Below are 23,592 nucleotides of genomic sequence, written 5' to 3'. Positions count from 1 at the left end.
AGGTTCTGCAACTGTGCTGATGATCTGTGAGTGTCTTCCATCTGCAGGTTTTGGCTGATTCAGTGGAGCATCTGTTTCATTTTTTGCTGAAAAGCATAATCTAATCATTTTATGCCCCGATCTTCCAAATATATCACAGATGCCTTTCTGCTGTTTTGTTCAAAAAGTTGCAAGACTAATGATTGATCATGTTAAAAGGCATAGCTCACATTGTTACTTTAACAACTTTTTTTCTTTTCAGGAGCCTTTTGGACAGACGCTAACAACAGCTATGTTCAGTTTCTTACATAAAGTTGAGAAATATTTTAGAAAGAGAAGAAGGAAGAAAGCAAATACAAGAGTGCAGTTGGCAGTAGCCACAGCAGAATTGTGCTGAATATATTACACAAATTTATCAGATGCATGTTTATGAGGGATTGTTACTATATTGTAATACATGACACCAAGACAGTTGCAAATCTGCCTGCACAACATATTGCTTAACCCTAAAAAGTCACTTTAGTTTGAAAAGGCAGATTGTGATTAACATAAATGTCAGAATTTCAAGATTTGTTGGTTTCCTTGCTATAAAGGCTGATGGCATCAACTAGTTAATTAATGCAGAAGAACCAAAGGATGAAGCTAATGCAGTGATCTTAGGCCAGAAGGTAAATGCTGACTCTGCTCTGGGATAAATAACTAACAAGCAGTTACATAATGACAGTAATAAATTATAGTGTAAAGTGTAATTTGACATATGGCTGCATTGCTCATCAGTCACAAAGTATATTCTTGAATAGATCATGCACTGTATTTGAAACCGGTCAATAGATGGACGGAGCTGTACTACTTTTACAGTGGTCTGTGTTGCCTCTAAAGGGGCGGTAATTCACAAAGCTTCACAGACACAATTCATCTCCAAGCTTATAGTGCTGGTTGCTGGGCGATGAAAACGATATCCAAAAAGTTTGGATGCAGGAGGATGTAACTGTCAATCTGTCAGAGAAAAGTTCAAAAACTTTCACAGAAGAGGACGAGGAGGAAAAAGAGTTGAGCAGTAGCTGAGAGAGTAGAGTTTAAAGTTTGGAGAGTTTAGGCTTATGAGAGGACTACTTTTACTTCCACTGACTGAGTAAAGCGCAAACTGATGTCTTACTGCAGTGTTAGTGAGACTGACACCAAAACTCACAAAAACAACCAACTTCAGACTGAAGAACAGAAGTTTTAGTGCACATATAATCCAAGTCCACAAAATGTTTGCTTATGACTGAATCCCTCTGATTGGATGCATCAAGGTATCTTCAAGATGTCGTCACATAGTGCAGTAAAAGTAATTTTAACTCCACCAGACGGCATGGCTGCTATGCACTCAGCTTGGTGCAGAGCTGAGCTATTCTCTAGTTGAGCATCAGAGAGATGAATAATTTTGGCAGCATCCAACAGACCTTTCGTGGGAAGCAAAACTCACATCATTCTTCAAACTTCTAGAGCAGAAGTTGCTGTAAGTAGGTAGTGAACTTCCATTTGTTTGCAGGATACATGAATTTTCTGCAGTAAAGAGGCATAATGCTATTGCAGAATGGTATTCTTCTGTCAGAGTGCAATTTGATTTATGTATTCTGTTACGGTTTCATATATTCTCATTTATGCACATATTCTCTTTGATTCATATATTCCGAATTAGAGTTTGTCCATCCTGATTCTTTAGTCAAAGATAATCTCTGTGCTGCTCATGTCTCCTTTCCAATTAAACTAGTAATGGTTCTTATTTTAGATAACCTGCCAAAGAACTTAAGAGTTTAAGAGTAACATGGTAACTTTTAATTTGGACTCTAATGTGTTAAATTTGATTAATTAATTAGAAAAAGGTTAATGTGTAAACGATTTTAAAGCAGTTAATCATATTTTTCCTTTTCACATGCCAAGGTTGTATTTGTTCCTGGTAAACCCATAAATTTTATGTGGAAACATCTGTAAACAACAACGACGGAGAGTAAAGTTGCTTCTTTTGGCCCAATGAGGATTCAATTTTGTTTCAGAAAATGATCTGATGTGGGGTTCGAAAAGACTATTGCTGTGTGCATTATTCAAACCTAAAATACCATATCAATGCAAAATATGTTCCAGCAAGCACAACCTCCCACTACTTTTAATACTTTGCATTTTAATAATTATCCACAATTTATATTACGCAGCTTTGTGGAACCACATATCACTACAAAATCCATAGAAAAAAATGAAAGAAGAAACCGCTAGAAGAAATTTCTCCTTGTGAAGTTGCATAGGAACGTACTGGAACATCTCAGTAAATTAAATATTACTGAAAAGCTAATTTATTTAAGTAGGTCAATCAAAGAAGCAAAACTATAAACAATATTTTATGGGACCAATAAAAAGTTAATCAGTAGTCCAGTAGATGCAGCAAGACACACAAGGATGAAAATATACAGAAGGTCGTTGCTGAAGAAGCTGGTGATTGAGAATTTTAATTTGGAAGGTTGAGTGGAAGGAAAGACAAGCAAGTGACCTGGAGAGCAACTGTCTACAGAACTGAGATCAACATCCTTTGAAGAAAATGTTGGGAGAATTACAAGGTAAAGAGGCTGCAGTCAGTGCTTCAAGGTCAAACACAAAGACGTACATACTTTTTAATAGATCAACATTTCAATTGCTTTTTTTTCCTTTTTTAGAAGTCTTCTCTAATGCTTCAACTTTTGGGGAAATTGAATTTTTGTTTTTATTAGCTGTAAGCCATATTAATCAAAAATAATCTGAATAAATTGCTTGAAATATGGCACTCTGTGTAGCAATAAATTTTATACAGTCAGGTTCCTCTTGGTAATGCTTCAAATATTGAAAAAAGTGATCACTAATTTATTGTTAGTGCTGTTGTTGAACAAATACAACCAATTATCCAGTTGGTCTGTTGTCATTCAGCATCTGTGCAGCAACAGACGTGATGCATTTAAATACAAATGCAGACATGAGGCACCTTTGACTTCCTTCTCATTCCTGAACCAGCGGAGGTCGGCAGCGGGCTTGCTTCCCTGAGTGATGCAGGTCAGAGTGATGTGGTCCCCCTCCATGGCTGGCTTTGTCAGGCCGTTGATCTCCGGCTTTTCTGGCACACCTGGATGATGGAATGGAAATCACAGCAATAGAAATAGTTCAGGCACCACAGTCTGTCATTATGCAGCAATAATTCTATTATGGCTGCTTGGGATTTTTTTCAGTAGCTTACCCACATGCAGAGAGATTAAGGAGCACACTCCAGAGCTTCACCAAACAGTTCCAGGACACATCAGGCTTTTATTGGCATACGGTTAAGAGGTTTTGCTTATTATTTGTTTACAAAAAAATACTAACACCTCTCCGTATAGCTTATTGCTTACTGTAATTCTGTGTTTTATGTAACCCTGCTTTAATTCATGAAGTATACTTGGAAAAGTATACACACCACTCTTTCACACTGTCACATATCCAAAAATTCATGTATTTTTTTGACTTTGTATGCAATTAACCAACACAAATTTTCACATGATTGGTAAGTGAAAGGAAAATTATAATTTTCATTTTTATTTTGCAAAACACAAAACAACAGCAGAATGTCTTTTGGGGTATGTCTGCATGAGCTTTGCACATTTAGACATCAAAATGTTTTCCTGATCTTCTTTGCCAAATAGCTCACAGTACGTTTGGCTGGAGAGAATGACAGAAATAATTTTAAACACTAAGTAGTGTTTTAAAAAACATTCGCATGGCTACACTCCTGTACACTGATAACTGTAGCAGGAAGACTTTTTAATTGACATGCTATCACCATGGTAACAGCCAGTGCCCAAAAGGCATCAATCAAGACACAAAGGTTAAGTTGAAAAACCTGTTTTAGTTTGAATGTGTGTACATGTGGGTAAGAAAAAGCTCATGACTAGGTAAGAGGCCACAGGCTTGTACAGAAAATGTTAATTACTGGCCTTTCCTGTAATGAGTGTTTTAAGTGACTTGCATCTGCCCTTCTGTTGTCAGTGAGCAATAGGTTTGCCTCGGGCTGAGTGACTGCAAGGTCTGTCAGTCAATGCCATTGACTGACTCTTGGCTTGTTTGTCTAACCACCTCCACATTTAACTGTGCTAAGTTGTTAGCACAGTTAAATGGACCTGATGGTTACTGTTTGTGAACGGGTAAAAGCTGAATACATAATGTCAGCAAAAGCTGCAATATTCAGCAAGAACTGACTACTCATGTAATGAAGCAATTAGAATTGCATTTTATTTTGTAGGTTTTCAATGCTGTTGTTCTGCAGTACAGGAAAACATTTTTGTTCTATCTAAGTTATGTTGCCTACTTTTGTGGATATGTTACTGTAGCTTTACAAAAAGGACTGATGTTTTTTTTCTTTCTTACACAGAATAGGAGAAGATTAGACACGATATTCATCTGATGTCGTCATGTTCATTTTGTACAAAAAAGGTTGGGGCCATTGAAAATAAAACATTTGCACATTATGCCTATGAATGTGTGGATGTATGCATAAATACTTTTCCAAGGCACTCTAGTTTTTAATAATTTAGTTTTTAATGACTAAAATTAAAGTCTGCAATTGTATTAAATGAAATTTAATCTGAATGTCTGAATGAAGTATGAATCTGATGATACAGTATTTTTAGCGGTTGATTATTACACTGCTTTCGTCTGTGTCAGTATTACACGAGTAATTGTTTCCTTCTTCTAACAGAAAAACACATATTTGTATGTGTAGTCCAACAGATTTGAGTGTGAAGCCGTTTGAGCATTTCCTCCAAATCATTTTTACTTGTGTTCATTGCCAGCACTGAGTGTCTTGATGTAGCAGCTGATAAAACCAGGCCATTCCCAGATCATTTTGTATAATTATTAAATCGGCGTCTTTGTTTCCTGGCGTGCTACATTAAGTATTGTTCAGCATTGCACAAATAATTTCCCCCACATCCTTATTGAGCGGTCGCCTTTAATGTCTCTAATTTTGAGAACGCTTGTTAACACAGAGAGCTAGCTAATGGTCCTGGAGTGCATGAGCACATCTATTAACATTAGCAAAAAACTAATTGGAAAGATAATAAGCCCAGAGGCAGGAAATGAAGCAATGTTTGTGTAAAGTGATGATCACAACACAAACATGTCTGAAAGGGAGGAGTGGTATTAACAGTCTGGGGTTTGTGTTTGTTTGTTTGCGTGTCCAGCTGCAGGCAAAAGCAACATGCAGTTTTAACCATATTAAATCAAAACAAAAGGCATTAGTGGATACATTTTCTACAAAGAAAGACAAAGACATTATGCAGCTATTTGTATAAAATGCTCTTACCTAAGACAGTGAGGTAAGCTTTGGCTGTTCTGACTGGCATGGTGAAGAGAGAGCAGGTGTACAGGCCCTCATCACCCAGTGTGACGTCGCTGATGCTGATGGTCAACTCTGACGATGTGGCGCGCACAAGCTCAATCCGGTTGTCCCTTAAAGCTGCACATGTAGACACGAACAGGGAGGAAACAGTACAAGCTGAATGAATATGGACTTGGGAAGACAGATGTAAAATACATGTCTTAACAGAGCAACCGGGTGGAGGTTTTTAGTGCATTCATAATATTTGATGAAAAGCAAACCTTGCTATTGGAGTACATTAAAAACCCTGTTTTTATATCACTTATATGATGGAAAGTTTGTCATTCTAACAACTCCATTACTCATTCACACAAGAACAAAATCTCTGAACAAAGAAGCTGTTTGTGGTGAAGTGGGGTTTCTTGCAACCAAATGCACCTCTTTTGATTTGGACCCTACTTGGATAAAACTTAAAACTAGAGATGTACAAGCGACCAGGATGATTTTGGTCTGACTGGTTCTAATCAGTGACTGGCAAGTCAAACAAAGAAAATATGTAATGTTTTTTCCCCAAACTTATAAATGTATCGAAATAACAACACACACACAATTCCATAAAAGCATTAACCAAAAGCATGCAACTTGATTAAATTTTTCTAAAACTCAATACATTTTAAGATTGGGTATATATGTACTATGATGTATCACTGTTTAAATTCTCACAGTTTACACTTTTACTGTTGAATTTATTAACCTGCAGCACAGTTTTCTTTGACTTTCTTGTATTTGAAATGTTTTTGGAGTATTTGAAACATTTAAGTGCCAATCAAAAAATCAAAAATGTCTGTAAGAGAGCTATGTGCTTTATGTGTTCTAAAGAAATTTTGAATTGTATTTATGAATTCTCTTACACGACAATAAAAAAAAAAAAAAGTGTGACCTTAAAAACACCTGTCCGTTAAATCTGAAAAAGAAAAGGATTTCAAAACCTCCACAGTGAACTATGGTGGAACCAGTTTCTCTGCTGAAAACCACAGGTAACAGTTTGAAAATGTAATCTTTCCGAAAAGAAAAGTAACGCGATGGAAATCAATACTGCAATAGGAGGAATGGAGAGAAAAGCGCACCAAGAGTTTGGTAAGATGTGAGAGTTGAAAAAGATTTGCTGGTTGATCAGCACTCAACAGTCTCCAAGCTCGTCCTTTCATTTTGTATCTGTGATTCAGTGGGAACAGGCACTACAATTTCAGAAAGTAGTGACACCTTGAAAATTGGCAGGATTTGTCACTTTCATCTAAAGGGTACATTCAAAGCTATAAAACCAAAACACGTAAAAAGACAAGCTTGTGCATTCAAAAAAGACCCCTTGAATTTGTCAATTGTGTGAACAATTTCTGTTCATCCCGTTTCTATGACCCTTGCTGAAGAGAGTATCCATTCATGTATTGTCTTTGCATGAACAAAGCATTTCCACAGAACTCATTTAATTTAAGCACCCAAGGATGCTTTGCTTTTAATGGTTTTTTTGCATGTCAGTCTGTGTGTGTAGGTGTGTGTGTGTGTGTGTGTGTGTGTGTGACTGAAAGACTGACAGAATATGCTGAGTTTAAGAGAACAAATCTATGCCTACGTGTGAAAATATATGTATTCCTAAGTAGACATCTCATTAGTCAACATTTATTTATTAGGATCTCCATTAGTTTCTACCAAACTGGTTATTAGTCTTCCTGAGGTCCAACTGATAAAACACAAAAAAATTTTATTACACACATAAGACCATTTTGAAATCTCAATCTCATAATTTGGCTTTGTGACAAATGCATCTTGCATTTGAGCAGCAGCCTTAAATACTTGGAGCTTCCCCTAGTGTCATAATTGAGCTTATATGCACAATTATGAGGCATGTGCACCTCTTCCCAGCATTGGACCATAATGCAAATAAATATTTACATCTATGGAACTTGAGCATAACAAATATCAATTTTTGGTGTTTTTTGGAATGGATTTGCTTCATTGAATTGGTTAAACCCTTTTTATCTTATTTTCAAATTACACATGGCTGGTATAAAAGGATGTGACATGGTCAGAAAGGTAATAAAAACTTTGATTTTGTGTGAGAATAAAATCCCCAATATAACCAGAAGGTTTGCTTTAAAACAGATTTGACTCTTATTTGCAGCATTATATCATATTAAGTAGCATCAATACCATAAGTGTATGAATTTTTGTCTAAGACCAATAAACTGCAGACAATTTCTGAAAAGTAGATGCAAGTTTACTGTTTAAATTAAAGCTATAATGTGCCATTAGCAGGATAAAACGCAACAGGCATCTTTAAGATGAAGGCATAAACTGCCTCTTTATGGAAATCTCAGAGAACTGTTGCTGCCCTCTGCACATTTACCACATCACAATATTCCTCTAATCACTCTCTTATTTCAAAAGAGATTTGCTGGTGCTCACAAGTTCATAAAGGTTACTCTTCTTGCCAAAACAAGCCGAGTATGAAAAGATGAGGAAAGAACACTAGTTTAAATTTGGGGTCATAGTAAAGTGCAAAACAAATTAATCTGAAATGAGAACAATTAATTTTGGACCATCATCTCAAAAACAGAGTTTTTCTATTTATTCACTCCAAGTTAAGAGTAAGAATCAGGCATTATAGTCGTATTTTCATTCTTGCTGCAGCGTTCACAGAGTGAACAAATATGGAGGACAAATAGGAAAAAGTCTGATGTCATCTCAGTCAGTCATGGGATGCTAAGAATTGCTTTGCTGCGTCCAGGCCTATCCCCTACAGCAAATGGCAAAAGAGTTGGAATCAGTCTGACTAAACGACATCTGCTCACTCTCATTTATTACTGCATTTGTTCTGTCCCTTCTCGTTCCTCGCAACACCGGTTATCTCTGCACGCCGTGCACCGACTCTGAACAGGCGTGACATGTTGATATACTGTAAGCACATGATATATCTTTAGGCTTTACACCTGTGACAGTGCATTTCTGCTTCTGTGCACGAATGAATACACACGGTCATCAAAGCAAGACAGCAGAGTTAGTTTTAGTCAAATGCACTGCCAGCTCACTTAATGAAGAAGCCCATCTTGAAAAGATGCGGTATATATGTTCCATGTTGTATGCTCGCAAAAGACAAAAATACAAGACTACTGAAGCTCACTCTGGTCACAAACTCTATATATCCTGCTTGAGTAGCACTTTTTCTGCTTCCTCCCACCCCAAGACCTAATTCTGTCTACTCCAGCGGCTTCACTAACCTGTGCAAGTTAAACAATGCTTCAATTCAACTGTTTTCTTATTTGCTTTGGGCAAGGAACTATGAGCAGCCAAATGTCAGAAAATACATTTACTGGCTCACTAGCTGTCTCAATGCTACCCTGCCTTCATCTTCGCCTCTCCTCAATGCTTCTTTTAGAGAAGCAATTTATGAGACATCCAGAAACCGAGAAACGCACAGAGTATTCAGTCCTGTAGGTCTACTGAAATCGAAAAATACAAAAATGAACTTGGTGACTTGACAAGCTTGGATGACACTGCACTATGTAGTGTATCAATAGAATAATATAATAAACTTATATGAGTCATCACCAGCATCCAAATGTCAAGGCCAATTAAAAATACAGTTGCTTATGAACTTGAGGACCATTGTCATTTAACACAGAATTAAGAATATGTCCTCACCAATTAGCATTACAGCAATCAAACCATTCTAATAATCACTGGCCATCTTTTATCCTTATTCTAGTGTTGTTTTGATGAGTGGATGATGAGCTCTAAGACCTTTAGACCAGAAGGCCTCCGCCACCTATATCATTAAATTCTTCCAGTGATTTAAAAAAAATAAGATTCAAGTTCAGAAAATACCAACAGAGGGCGTGGAAGGAATCCAAGAAGAACCACATTTTTTCTGAGAGAAAAATGTGACAATAGAAATTATTTGCTTTCTGGGTAAAACATAAATTCCCAATTGAATGTAGACAAAGACCATGACTTCTGAAGTGCTAAACAGACTAAGGAGTCCAAAATTAGAATAGTAACAAAAAATGTGAGACCACCTGTAATTAAAAAAAAAATCAAGCTGGAGCAGAACTGGACCTTGCAACATAACATAACAATGAAAAAAGATACCATTAAATCCACCAAGGACTTTCTGAATAGAAGTGAGAAATGGGAAGGCCTGGGCCGAGTCGAAGCCCAGATCTAGATCTCAGTGAGATGCAGTGGGATGACTAGAAACAGGCTTTACATGCAAGAAATCCCTCAAACATCTCACAGTAAAACTTTCCTTAGGCTATTTTCCTTAGAGACTGGCAAATGGCAACAAGTGTCTTACTGATGTTATTTCAACCAAAATGGTTCAGACAAGCAAATAGGTGATAGGCTGGCTAATTTAATAGTTTGATTAGGCTTGGGGGTTGATAGACCGTTTTCTATATGCCAGTAAAGACTGAAGACTTTAAATATACATTAAAATAATAAGAACTGAAGACTCACATGCTTTTAGCACATTGGGCTTTCATGTGAACACAGTAAGTAAAAGCAAACAGAGCCTTAGCAGTATAACCTCTGCTCCACACTCTGCAAAGTGAATGGTTGGGTATTGACAGAGCAGCCAAAAAGGAGGAAAGCATCCGTTGCTATTCATCAGCAACTGCAGCAGTCTGCCATCCATTACAAACCATTAGCACTAACAGTCTTCAGTGTTTTCATGAAGGATAGTGTTGTTGTCAACATCAAAGAATAGCACATTTGTATTTGACAGATTATTTACTGGATGTACAACCATATTTTCTGCTCAATGAGCTCCAGCTTTTGTCTCTTATAAAGATGGACAGAAAGTAACGATGCATTTGTCAACATCAAAGTCTGATTTGCCTCTCCAACAAATGGTCAATACACCTTTGTAGATTCTGCTGCTTGCAAAGCACATAGATCTTGGTATTTGTATGCGTTAACAAGAAAGAAAGCCATATATTAAACATTTAAATGCATAAACCTTACCAACTCAAAGCACCTCAAGACTCGACAGGTACAAGTTTGCCAAAGTGGTTGCACTTTTCTTCAAAAGCCTGTGGATGCACAAAGATTTTCCATCTAATTACAAGTGCTGATGACTGCTGGCTCTGTTAAAGTTTCCCTGAATGCAGCCAACTCCGATCAGATAGCAGCGTGTAAACGACAGCGACACCAAAGCCACACGATGCTCTTTTCCCAAACAGAAACGGACAGAACAGAGAGGGCAAGTGTCAGCTATCTCTTTTTAAAAATCTGCTGAGGGTGAGAACAGAGGCACAACGTTGAAAGGGGAAAAAAACTGAGACTAAAGGAAGCTGCAAAGAGTCAGAGATGGCTCGTTTCCTTTAAATTAGAAGTGACATTTTTATTCCTAGGGAACATGTTCAGTGAACTGGCAGCCTCACTGATGCTAACTGTAATGATACAAACATGTTGTATAGGATATTAAGATACAATCATTGCTGAGAAGTAAATGAAAACAAAGCATGAACAGTAATCAACAGTCTGTTTCCTCTGTGTACATCCAACATCCCTAATGTTGGTTTTGACTCTGAAAGATCCAGGTGTTCAAAATATTTTCAGGAAATGTTATACTCTTCTTTATCTCTTAATTGCCTTATTTATTGTCTTATTACATTTTGCCTCCTACATCTCACTCATTGTTTTAAATAATCTCATGGTCAATGGAGAATGCATACACCAGCACAAAGTAGTATGAAAATCCTTAAAGATGTTTTGTAAAATAAAGAAGCAAGTTTACAGCAGATCTTCTTGTAATAGGTTTCAATATAAACTTAATTTTCTATCTTATAAAAGAAAGATGTTTAAGCTGTTGTTACAATATTTTTCTTCCCAACTTGTTGGTGTTATGAAATACCAATATTTATACAGGTTTAAATGTGAGAACGTTTAGAAAATGTTGTGGACCGTCGAGGCCTGTCAGGTTTTTGAAGAGCTTGCTCATAATGCATCTCCATCTTTCATTGTTTCTGTGTGTGCATTGGGCTTAAGAGTGTGGAAGTCATGATGCAACTATATCAGTACAAACTACTTTGCTTCTGTCATCATCATTATTATTATTATTATTATTGCAAAACAAATATCAGTTGAATCAATAATAAAATAAGGGTGTTTCCATGTAAATCTGGCGTTACATCTGTAAGTCGATGCCAGACTCTAGTGTAGTTTTAGAGTTGATCTTCCAATGTCAGTGACATAAAAGGGTGGTTAACAATATTGTAATGAGGTATTACTTTAAAATAAAAATGATTACTTATTAAATTATCACTACGCAACCTCAGCCTTTTTTAGCCCTTATTTTTTGTCACGTCTAGACATTTAAATTGGATACTTATCAATCCGTCTTCTGCAAAAACTCTGTCCTAGTTATTAAAATATAGAAAAATGATTCTAAGCATGTGTGCGTGTTTTGGTGTTAATTACATTTCTACATCTGGCTTGTACAGACATGAATAACACATGCATGCACAATGCAGTCATGACTCCTTTTCTGTCAAACATATTTGCACACTTCCCTTCATTCTTTTATAATCTCTCTTTCTTTTCCCATCTGCCCTTTCCTTTCCAGCTTTCTCCCATGTCTCTCCTCCCCATCCCTTCATCTATCTAGGGACAGCGTGTATTAGGACAGAACCTTGGCAGGTGTTTGCTCATTCAAGTGACACAGTTTTATAATGAGAAAAGTGCAAATTTCAAAATATACATTCAGCTGTCTCTGTGTGGATGCGGACGCTCTCTTTTCCTTGTCAACAACCCATCTCGGCATTGAATTTGTCTGCGCGTGTATGCATGTGTGTGATTGTGAGAGAGATAGGAGAGCAAAGCAAACAGAAACAATCCTCACTGAATAGTTTTCATATGCATTCTGTAGCTTGAGTCATTCCTCAACCTCCATTACCTGTTGTATGTTGCTGAGATAAAGCAGGCTGTGTGATATGTAAAATGTGCCTTTCTCCATATGGTAATTGGCTTGCAGAGATTTTTCTTTCCTGTGACAGAGATGATTTTCTTTCATCAGTCTCTCCCTGCCGTGTGGAGTTCAGTGGGACACCGTCACCAGCCCCACTTCATTAAGTCCTTGTGAGAAGCAGGTCACTGAGGAGACAGCTTTTGCCCATCAACTCAATAGTATTTTTTTTAGCATTTTTTTTTTCTCCTCAGCTCAAGACTGCAGCAGGAGACCAGATGCCTTGGTCTACAAAGTAAAGAAAATTTCGGAGGGGGAATTCAGTGGCTTGCAAAATAATTCATGCTCCTTTAACTTCTCATATTTGGCCCCAATACAGTCTTAACCTTTAATATATTTTATTTTGATATTGGGGATAGATGAACATAAAATAATACAAATTTGAAGTGGAAGGAAAATTACACATGTCTTTTGCAATAAAAAAAAAGTTAATATTTAGTAGGGTTGCAATTATATTTGTAAATCTGTTTACCACTTCATCTACCAGCTGTGTTATTTTGGCCATTTTCCTTTGTAAAAGGATTCAAGTTCAGACAGATTGGATGGAGAACATATGCAAACATCATTCTCCACTAATTGGCACTGATTCTAAACCGAGTTTAGGCCTGGACTTCAACTGGGCCAATCTACCACATAGGAATGTTTTTTTATCAAAACCATTTGTACTTTGTAGCCAGCATATTTAGCACTGTTCAACTGGAAGGTAAACCTCTGCACCAGTTTACAGACAACTGCAGTCCGTAAAATTGCTTTCATGAGGATTGCCCTGCATTTAGTTTAAAATCATCTGACTAACTTTCCTATCTTTCCTGCCATGCTGGTTACCACACCAAGATGTGGTACCAGCATGTTTCACAGTTGGGATGGTATATTTAGGGTGATGTACCACACAAAGCTTTTGCACATATTCCTAAAAGTTTGTTTTCTGACCAGAAGACATTCTTCCACAAAAGGTTTCTTTTTAGCTCTGTGCTCTCTTCCAAGTGAGACAGATTAAGCAGGTGTCTAAAAGCAGGAAAATATTCCTGTTTATCTAAGGAAGATCCCTGTGAGTGATTAAGTAGCTGTACTAATGCACACAGTACTAACTGGATCTGTTGCTTTATTTGAAGATTCAACCTTCTTCTCACTCTAACCTGCTTTGCAGTACAAACAGAGCTGACATTTGCCTGACACCAGATTTTCTGATTTACGAGATACAACACAAGCAACACATTCACAGACATTTTCTTTTAGTAATTATAATGTCTGTTTGGATGAGCACAATGAAAACGCAAATAAGAAGATCTAGTGTATTTTTTCTTTTTAATGAAAAACTAAATATCTCATTCAGATAAAGACAATTCCCAAAGAGAAGCAGCACAGAAGCAATCTCAAGGTCAAAAAAAAAAAAGTTTCTTCTATAGGTGATAAAAGCTTTTGCAAGCTCCCTCATAAAATGCATCTTTAATTCCTCTCCTTTATCCCACCAAGGCCTACATTTCGTCTCATTTTTTCTTTTTTTTTCACCACTCATGTTTTATGGTCCTTGTCTTGGAGAGAAGTGTCTTGTTGGGGATCTTTGGAGATTTACAGTCAAGTGTTTTTCTATCAGAGAGAGCCCCATACCAATCCTCAGACCGATAGGAAAGGATGTTTCACCAAGGCACTATTCCAAGAAGGAGAAAGAAAAGTCAGCGGTCTAAAAAAAATTTTGCCCCCTGCTAAGATTATGTTTCGAGAGAAACTTCTGTTATCTGCTTAATAAGAAAAAAGTCTGCCAGTTTTTCCTTATTTTGGTATTTACTTTGGAGAACTTTTAAAAGCCTATCCTCTAAATTGCTCAGGCATGGATCCACTGAATGCATCGAAGCTTTCAAGGACTCATGGTGGAAAGCTGGAATGCTTGACATTCCACGTGCACACATGTATGCGTGCACTTACAAACCTACTCACATGCTCACACAACCATAAACAGGCAGAAAATTGATTTAGGCAGCTGAATATTTGACATCTAAGAACTTGAATGGTTTCATATTCAGCAGCTCAGGGGGCCAAAAATCGAGCAATTGGCCCTTAGCTGTTCACCCATAACACTAATCTTAATGTTTAAACAGATTCAATCAATCTGCAGATGGCATTGCATACTGGCAGAGATGACCGCAAGTGGAGCACAGAGGGCATTTTGGATGTTTTTCCCAACATCATTAACATATTATTGCTATATTTAATTTAAATTTTTATTATACAGCAGAACCAATTATTTTCATAGGAGTCAAATATAAAACCTAAAGTAACATAAACCTTAGTAAACCTTTTGAATTAGATTCAAGTACTGTCATTGTGGTGTGAGTGCATTGAAAAAGATGTTTGGATGCATTCATTTTTGGATAAAATCTAGATGCACCATTTTTCAATATCTGTCTTAGTAAAGTTCAATCTGTTCAGATAAAAGGTGAAAGTAAGAGTTGATCATGTGAATAAACTATTTTTACAAAAAAAAAAAACGTATTATTTGTCATGGACAGGGAAACCACTTTTATGTGTATTATTCTGATATGCCATGCGAGGATTTGCCGGTATTTTTCATTATTATTCTTTCCACTGTTTCGCTATGTTTGTGTCGTAATGAGACAGTGGGTGATATTTACTTTATGTAAATATCACTTCACTTTGTGATTATAAATCATAACATTTAATTGTGCTATGGTAAATGTAATTGATATTTTTTAAGTATTAATGAACAGTTATTTCTTTTCACAATAACTGCATTTTGATACCAACATAAATAATTAATAAAAGTACTATCTAATAAAAAAATAATTTGTTTTTACTATATCATGCTTTATTTTGTTAAATGATGACAATGTTTGACGAAAGGATTGATAGAAAATGTCCTTGTTTGCTGGAATAAAAGTGATCGCAGCAGATTCTCGCCGTTTTCAGCAGTTCAACCTCTTTGCCGATGTTCTGCATTCAACTCCTCCATTTACAGTTTATTGGGATGTAGCAAAAGCCGTACCTACCAAAGCAGCAGATCTCATCACTGTTTTATTTATTACATCTGTAACCTCTCAAGGCAAAATAAGTTGTTTCAAAATGCAACCCCTTAAATGGTAAATACTGTACATATGAACTAATTTTCAACCCTGCCAGTCTCTTGAAGACAGAGGTGGACAGCTAACCGAGGCTGGAAAAAAGAAAGAACAAGACAGACTGAAAATGAAAATACAGATGTCAGTGTTAAAAGAGTAATCATGTGAATAAATGGACAGCAAATTACTGTAGCTAAGCTGAATAAGTAATTTCAGTGTCACACCTCAGCTGGTGCTCAGACATGATGGGTCTACTAAATGGGTCTGTAAATTTAGCCTGAAAAGTAATTAAACATAGGCTCTTTCTAGTATAAGAATATCGAAGAAATTCTAATTATGCCTCATTGGAAAATTTCTCCATCCAGGAAATAAAGCTATTATCAAGTCCTGAATTACATGAAACCAAAAGAGCAATTTGTAACGAGATATTAGCCTCTTTTGAATCTTATAAAAGAGAGAATCCCTTTTGCCTAGCGCTCATCTCCCTCGGTCTGTCAAAGCCCAGCTTAAGTTCCTCAGTGGAGAGTGATGGAAAGGACAAAATTGGCTGCTTTTGGGACAATGACTTATTTGAAATTCAAACAACTCTCCACAGACAGCGCCTTTGAGAGGATGGGAGACAAGAGGAATCTCTTTCATCCGACTAAATGACTTAGAGGTGGGTCTGAGCCCTGACATTAAACAACAACAGCCGTAAAACGGGCACACTCAAAGAACTGTAATGTAGACAGTTGTGTGAGTTTGTGTTTGAAAAAAACAATATGCTTATACCGATGTTTTACGGGGCACTGTGCAGCACTAACATCGTTTGCATGTGTTTTTACTTTGCAATATGAAACATACCGATGCACCCCGTCCTGTAGAGTCAACAGAAGGCTGAATCTTATGATAAACTCAATACATTAAAATTAATTGTCACCAAGAAAATCTTTTGTTTTTCACATTGCTGCGTGATTGATACAAATGATTCACAACAGGCACAACACAACAGCAATAAACAACACCATACATCCAATGTTATACATAAAACAGTTGTGATCTTATTTAAAGGGGTCTGTCGTTAAGGGATGTAATTATGTAATGAATCAGGCTTCTTCCATATGGGCCACTGTCCTGTACCTACATCCTGCGGGCAGTGTGGCTAGATGTTCATTAAGTAGGTGTGGGAGTTCCTGTTCTATTGAAATGACCTTGCCTTGTGGCGTTGTTATTAAGTACAGTGAGATTGGGCGTGGGAAGACATTATTTTTGCAGCAGTGGTGGTCGCCTTTGTGAGCTTGGTTGGTTTTTAATAAGAGATCATGTGGAAAAACCACAGCAAGCACTTTCAATTTACTGATGTTCAATAGGCACTGATCAAATATAGGTGAGCTGTCTTATGCTACTCCAAGGTGGGTGGCGCACCAGTTCAGCACTAAGAACCACACAATAATTTCAAAATTAACTTCATGACACATTGCTTGCTGGAACTGTTTTTGTCTTAGTCCTTAGTTCTTAGTCTTAGTCCCCAAGTCATTTGTGAGACACCTGAGTCTATTTTTACAAGTGTCCTGTGTCCTCCTGCATATTGAATGGGGCCCATTTGCACAGTATCGTGTTCAGGAACAGCTTTTTAAGGCATCTTCAGTTTTTATTTTAAAAAAGTGTTTTTCTATCAGTTAATTTTTTGACAAAGTCCATTGCGATGTGGAACTTTTATGCAATAACAATAATTACTTCTCCCATGAAGTTATTAACAGCTACCAATAACACATCAAATGTTCCTTTTTATGACAAAAAACATTCCATGTTTGCTACACTGCAAAAGCAAAGAAACTTTTCAGTTGCTACAGAGGAAAATATGCAGAAACTTGGTGAGTTTGGATGGTGTTTTCGAGCAGCTTGGCCTAATCCCCCATCTTCTTCCTCCCAACAGACAGCAAAGAAAATTAATCTGAAATCTCATGTGCTCAAAGGCGCTTGCAGCTGAGACTGCGTTCTCTTCTCACATCGCCTGTGGCACTTTTGAAAACATTCATAATCTCTATGCTCCCATCACCATGTGCATCTGAACTCATCATGATCAGAAAGAGAACCCCCAAAAGAACTTACACACACACGCACACGCACACACACACGCAGGCATAAATACATCACCATCCCAAAAAAGGAGCATTACAGTTCTGGAATCTCAGTACTATCCCCTTTGCTATTCTGATAATACAAGAGTCCTTGGCAAGTTTTTCATTTTCAATCTCAGAGCTCAGCACTGGAAATGCCATGAAATAGACCCCCAAGCTCGACCCCTGGTGTGATATGGAATAACCTGCAGAGAACATCAACTGTCGAATTTGATGTTCAATGGAGCTTTTTAGTGCCGCTCTTTCAGAAAAGAGGCATGTAAGTGAAAATGTGAACCAAAATGCTTTCCAGCTGCATGCGTTCGCTTCCAATATGCAAAAGATCCACACCAGCAATGACACAGTTGGACATAATCACAAACATGCGACATGGACTCACACATGAAACTGGACGAGGAAGCCCAGTGGGCTGCAGGATAATGGAAGAAGACTGTGTAAATCCCATATGTGCTTAATCCAGACACTTATAAGAGAGTGTGATTCATACTCTATTACACTCAACTAATGCAGCTGAGAGACGCACAGGGCACAATTATTTCAGCTGCTATGACCTGACGAAATAAGTGCCATGAATTCCATTTATGAGGACTTTACTAAGATGGTGTGAAAGGTCAAAAATGAACCCTTTGTACCTATTAGCCACTAAATTGCTGGTTGCTTCCAGTCACATCTGCACTTTGCTTATATGTCACTTTGAAGGGTATTTGTCAGGTAATGGAGCAAGGTTATTACTGAATTGCAGAGTTTTTAGGATGTTATCTGGTAATTATTATACACGGTGCATTATCTGCAAACGCACCTGGTAACATAAGTATTGTTAAGCCAGTATTTGTGTTGGAAATGCTTCGGTCAGGATTTGTTTTGGTCCTTTTTTGTGATTTTGTTTGGGATTAATACATTTCTAAAAATTATAGCATGTTTATGAGGGGAAAAAAAACTTTCATTTGGAACCAAAAGATGAATAAAAAAACAGAGAAGAAATGAAAATGAAAATTCTTTACGTTTGGAAGAAGTCTACGAAATGTGACTTTTTTACTTAATTTTATTTTTTTACATTGTGTTGACCTCTATTTGGAAAGCAGACCAATTCAAAATTTTGGAAATACCAGGGACCAACCATTCCAACCAATTTAATGCCAAACACAAAATCTGTAATTTAATAATTATAGCAACAGATTTAACTGCTCAATGCTGCTTATCTGATTTGGATTTTATTATTTCAGCTACAATACATTACTGTTAGTGTGTGGGATGTCCTGATGATCCAATGTCTAACAACACTTTAAATTTCAGATTAGGATGTTTTTATTCAAATAAAAATAAAACATAGTTTTGCGAGTTCAGCTTTTAACACACAATCTACCTTCAGACTGATTGAGGATGCAACATCAGAAATCTGATGAAAGCCGTTAAAGCAGCTCTTGCCATCTTCACAAAAGTGCTCCAATAAACAATTCCTACTTTGAGATAAAATGGGTCATGCACAAAAAAGAAACACTGAACTCCCTACATTGCTCATGGCAGGTTAAACCCCCTGCTGGTTTCTCCGCTCAGCGCGAACAAGTCAGAAACAGAGATGGTCATATCAGTTCTCACCCTCAACTGCTCTTCAGCTGGTTATTTCTGCATGCTTCAGTGTTTATCTCGCTCTCTCTCGTTCTATATCTCCATTGCTCTCTCTCTCTCTCTCTTTCTTTCATTCCCTCTCTCTCCATGTAATATGTAAGGATAAGCTATGGATAATAATAGCCTCACATCATCCATCACCAGATGAAAGGCTTTACAGATTTTTAAAGGCATGTGTGTTTTTGTCTGGACAGCGCTACCCCTGTTGTGAAAATAGAGAACGCACCAGAAAACACAAACAGTGAAATTGGGGGACTGGTGCTTTGTTCCAGTGACAAGCACACATGAAAAAGAAAGGATTATTTTGTCAGTTTATCTGCCAACACAAGCCTACATTAAAACAGGGAATACTCTGTGCCTCGCATGTGGGTGTCGATGTGTGTTGCGAGTCCTCAACTCACCTTTCTTGTCCCCGAAAAAAAGGGTCTGCTGTGCCGGGTTCGACCACTGGAGGGAGGTGTTGTCATTATACTCCACACGGCAGGTCAGGTTTGCCGTTCCACCCTCTGTCACGGTGACATTTTGAACCAGAGGATACTGACCACTGATACCTGCAACATGACACACCGAGAAAGAGGAGATGAAGATGATTCGGGAAGGAGAGAGACAGAAGTAGGTGCCACATTTATGAAGGCTTAAGTTGAAGGGCTGCATTGCTGGTAAAATGCATTTCATTCAGTTAAGGAATGATGAGTGAATACATTCAAACATGTGCATCATATATGCATCTTAAAGCTTAGAAATATCTACAGAACCTTGCAGGAGAAATTCCTCCTCCAAAACCATTTACACTTTTCACTATTACAATCGGAAAATTTCAATGTACTCTATTAGGATGTTATGTGAAAGGCTAAGTAGTGTGTTATTGTGAGGTACAATATGAAAGTATACATATTTTTCACATTATTTTTACATACCGGTCTGGAATTGTGTTGTGTGCATTTGCAATCAACCCCCTGAGTTCATTATTTGTACAATCATCTTTAGCTGCAATTACAGCTGCTAGTCTCTCCCAGCTTTGCACATTTTGAGAGTGCAATTGTTGCCCATTAGTATCTGCAAAAATAGCTCATGCTTACTCACAATGAATAGAGATCATGTATAAATATCAACCTTCAAGTCTTGCCACAGAACATCAACTAGATTTGGGTCTTGACTTTGACTGGGCCATTCCAACACACGGACATGTTTTCTTCTGAACCATATCATCGTCACACTGTCTACGTATTCAGGGTCAATGTTCTATTGGAAGGTGAGCCATCATCCTAATCCTAAGGGTTTTGCAGCCCAGAAGAGAACTGCCCTACAGTTAGCGAAATCCACCTTTCAATTTAAGCTGATCACTTCCCCTGTCTCTGAGGAATATAAGCATCTCAACAGGATACGGTTGCTACCACCATGTTTCCCCGTAGGGACGGAGTAATCATGGTGATGTGCAGGGTAAGTTTTCCACCTAACATCGCATTTAATATGCATTAAATGCAATCAGATTTTATAAGTGAATCACTTCAAACAAAAAAAAATTGTCGACCAAGTCTCTGACCAGTCTACCCTTTTCCTTGATCTTCATGATGTTTCTTTACTAATCTGCTAATATGTGAAGCCTGTGCAGAACAGATGCATTTAGACAGAGGTAAGAATACAACTAGGCAGTCTCATTACCAATGAAGTTTTATCAGAAAACTTTGGATGTTTTTATCTCTAAAAATATAAATAATGTTGAATACAGACACTGCATATCACTTTTCTTCCTCTTGAAAAAATATGTAAAAAATGTGTGCGTATCATTCGAGAGGAATGGCTGTGATGACGCAAATGTAAGAAGAGATCAAGGCATAAGAATACTGCAGTTTATCTCTAGAACACTTTAAAAAAGGTGCAAATTTAGCGTACATTTGGCTTATTTGGCTTTGGCTATAAAAAAAATAAATAATTAAAGGCTTAAGACCCTAATTACAAAGCAAACGCTCAGGGAGGCCGGTCAGTGATTATGGTGTGCTAAATTGGACCCAAATGTTGAACACACAGGGGGTGTTTAGCCAGAAGTATTGAAACCTTAGCTACAGTGAAAAGGACCAATTAAAAAGCTGTCCTCAGTGGACTTGAGCGGATGCTGATGTGTGTTAATGCGTGCATCCAGTGAGCGAAAAGCTGCCGGCAAGTCAAATTATACATTTCATCCGTGACCTCAAAGCTGAACCAAATTCATTTTCAGCACCACGGACGAGGCGCTGTTGTGACTGGCTGTCAGCGGTTACCTTCTAGTTGTCAGGACCCTGGACAGCTCACAGAGTTGTCCGAGTCTGTGTACTTTGGTACGAGTATACATTTGTGAGCGTGAGGCAAGCCGGGAAACAAGCGAACAATAATGATCATAAATCTATCCCTGGTGTCATCCGCAGAGGTACAATGTTAAAAAAATTGTGAGAATGAAGGTTTTCAGGGGGAAGAAGCTGAATGATGCACATGGAAAGAGAGATTCACTTTTGGAAGAAAAAAAAAAACTTCCAAAAAAGGCAGTTTTAAACTGATAATGAACGTCCCTGTATGAATCAGTACGAGCTGCAATTTTTTCTGGTTCCTTCACAGAAGGTAATTAATTGCACAGGTGAGATAAACTAACCCTCAAACTGTGTTTGCCTTCTGGGTTACCGTTTGAGTCAAGCCCCATCATAGAAGCCGTGGGGGAGGACGAGCAAGGAGGAGAGACGAAGAGGTGAAAGAAAGGAAAGAGAGGGAGAGGTAAGTCAAGGAGCATGGGTCATTTCCAGTGTTGATTAAGGCCTCCCGAGGTTAATCATGCGTGTGAGAGATAGAGAGGGAAGAAGAGATAAATGGAGGAAAAATGGATCTCAGCTATAGGAGGAATATGTTTTATTCATGGAAGTTTTGTATGAAGCATTATCTGTCGATTTAAAATACTTCTGCAACTGCCTGCATGTTTTTTTTCCCCAAAACCTATCTTTAAATCACTTACCTTTTTTCTATAATTTATCACCCATGCACTTGGATAACATAGTGATGGGTATGATGCATTTTAGCTTCTTTTTGCTGGCCTCAAATGAAGTCAGTAGTTAACCTCTGTACTGAATAACAACATTAAGTGAGATTTTGAATGCAAAGAAAGCGTCTTGTAAAATACCACTGTATTACATGTCCACTGTATACCAGTGGACATGTAAGCATCTAAAATCAAACACCTAAAATCACAGGACAGTGGTCCGATTTGATCTGCTTTTTATTAACATATAACCTATAGGGATTCAGCTGGCACTGGAAAAATGTTGTGTATAATTTCAGATAAATGGTTCTCTACTCAAAATGTTCAGTTTTAAATATATAACATACAAGAAATTAAAGAATGACTCGTCTTGTTCTCCCCACAGCACACCAGGAAACTCACCATCACAATATGACTATTTGGCTGCAAATGTTCCCATCTCTCCTGCTGCTGTTTCATAGCCAGTATTGAAGTTAGAAATGAGTCAGCACTAAAAGATACACACAAACTCAATTTCCAGCATCGTCAAAGCTGGAACTGTATGGGTTTGACTGTTTTGGCTGCATTAAAAAATATTAAAATATCCTGTCCAAATATTCAACTGAACATGTTTTTAGCTTCTAATGTTAATGAAGTACCTTTAATACCCAACCCTAACCAAATGGACTGTTTTGAATTTACAGCCAAATAAGGTGACCATTGCTAAGAACTGAAATCAAATTTAATTCTATACTGTCTAATATTTTATAGTATTGTTTTTATGCTGCTTATGGAATATGTTGGATATGGAAAACCTGGCAACCTTTCGGGAATATCACAGGTAAGGAAAGGTTCCTCCTTGACAAGGAAATGCACACAAGGATTGTTTACAATTACTAATGTTAACTGTGCTAGCTGCTAATGGAAGATGGTAAAGAAAAGTTAATACACTAATCTTTTCATCTTTTAAAACATATATTTGTAAACCCCACAATATGACTGCTTTACAACACACATGTTGTGACACCATCTTAATTATAAATATAAATAGCAATAGCCACTACCAGCAGGAAAGGTGGAATAAAATATTGTTAACTATAGAGTCAAAATCAGAAGCAGCATGTAAATAGTAGTAATCTGCCAAAATTTTAAACTTCTTCAAGTGTATATAATTTAGATTTTCTGTAAGAGTTTTCCACTGGTCCATCTGTAAAGTCAACTATTGTTGCTGTAGTATACCTGGCAGTATTTAAAAGAAGAGTCTCTGGTCTGCTAAAAGATTCCTGAAAGCTTTTGACTACATTACACTTATAATGTAATTATAATTATAAATCTTTTTGCAGTCCCTCTGCCTACCTATTACCCACCTGTTGGCCTCTGGACAAAAAAAAAAAAAATTAATTAATTTTAGTTTGTTCTGAAAATATTCAGCAGAA

At 37.3% G+C, this 23,592-nt stretch overlaps 1 protein-coding gene across 3 annotated transcripts in view; it reads right to left on the bottom strand.

The window, feature by feature from the left end:
• The window catches only part of cadm2a (cell adhesion molecule 2a), a 224,648-nt gene that overhangs the window by 42,934 nt on the left and 158,122 nt on the right, over positions 1 to 23,592 (bottom strand). For all 3 annotated transcript variants that reach the window (XM_008427171.2, XM_008427172.2, XM_017308609.1), the window contains 3 exons: positions 19,578 to 19,727; positions 5,321 to 5,473; positions 2,972 to 3,109 (listed from right to left, as the gene is read on the bottom strand). In XM_008427171.2, the coding sequence (XP_008425393.1) occupies positions 2,972 to 3,109; positions 5,321 to 5,473; positions 19,578 to 19,727 (441 nt within the window). The remainder of the gene's footprint in view (positions 1 to 2,971; positions 3,110 to 5,320; positions 5,474 to 19,577; positions 19,728 to 23,592) is intronic.

This window comes from Poecilia reticulata, linkage group LG14, assembly GCF_000633615.1.
Source record: "Poecilia reticulata strain Guanapo linkage group LG14, Guppy_female_1.0+MT, whole genome shotgun sequence".
In the NCBI taxonomy this organism is placed as follows: domain Eukaryota; kingdom Metazoa; phylum Chordata; class Actinopteri; order Cyprinodontiformes; family Poeciliidae; genus Poecilia; species Poecilia reticulata.
The sequence above is the reverse complement of the archived record's forward strand: the minus strand, read 5'-3'. Positions and strand labels throughout refer to the sequence as shown.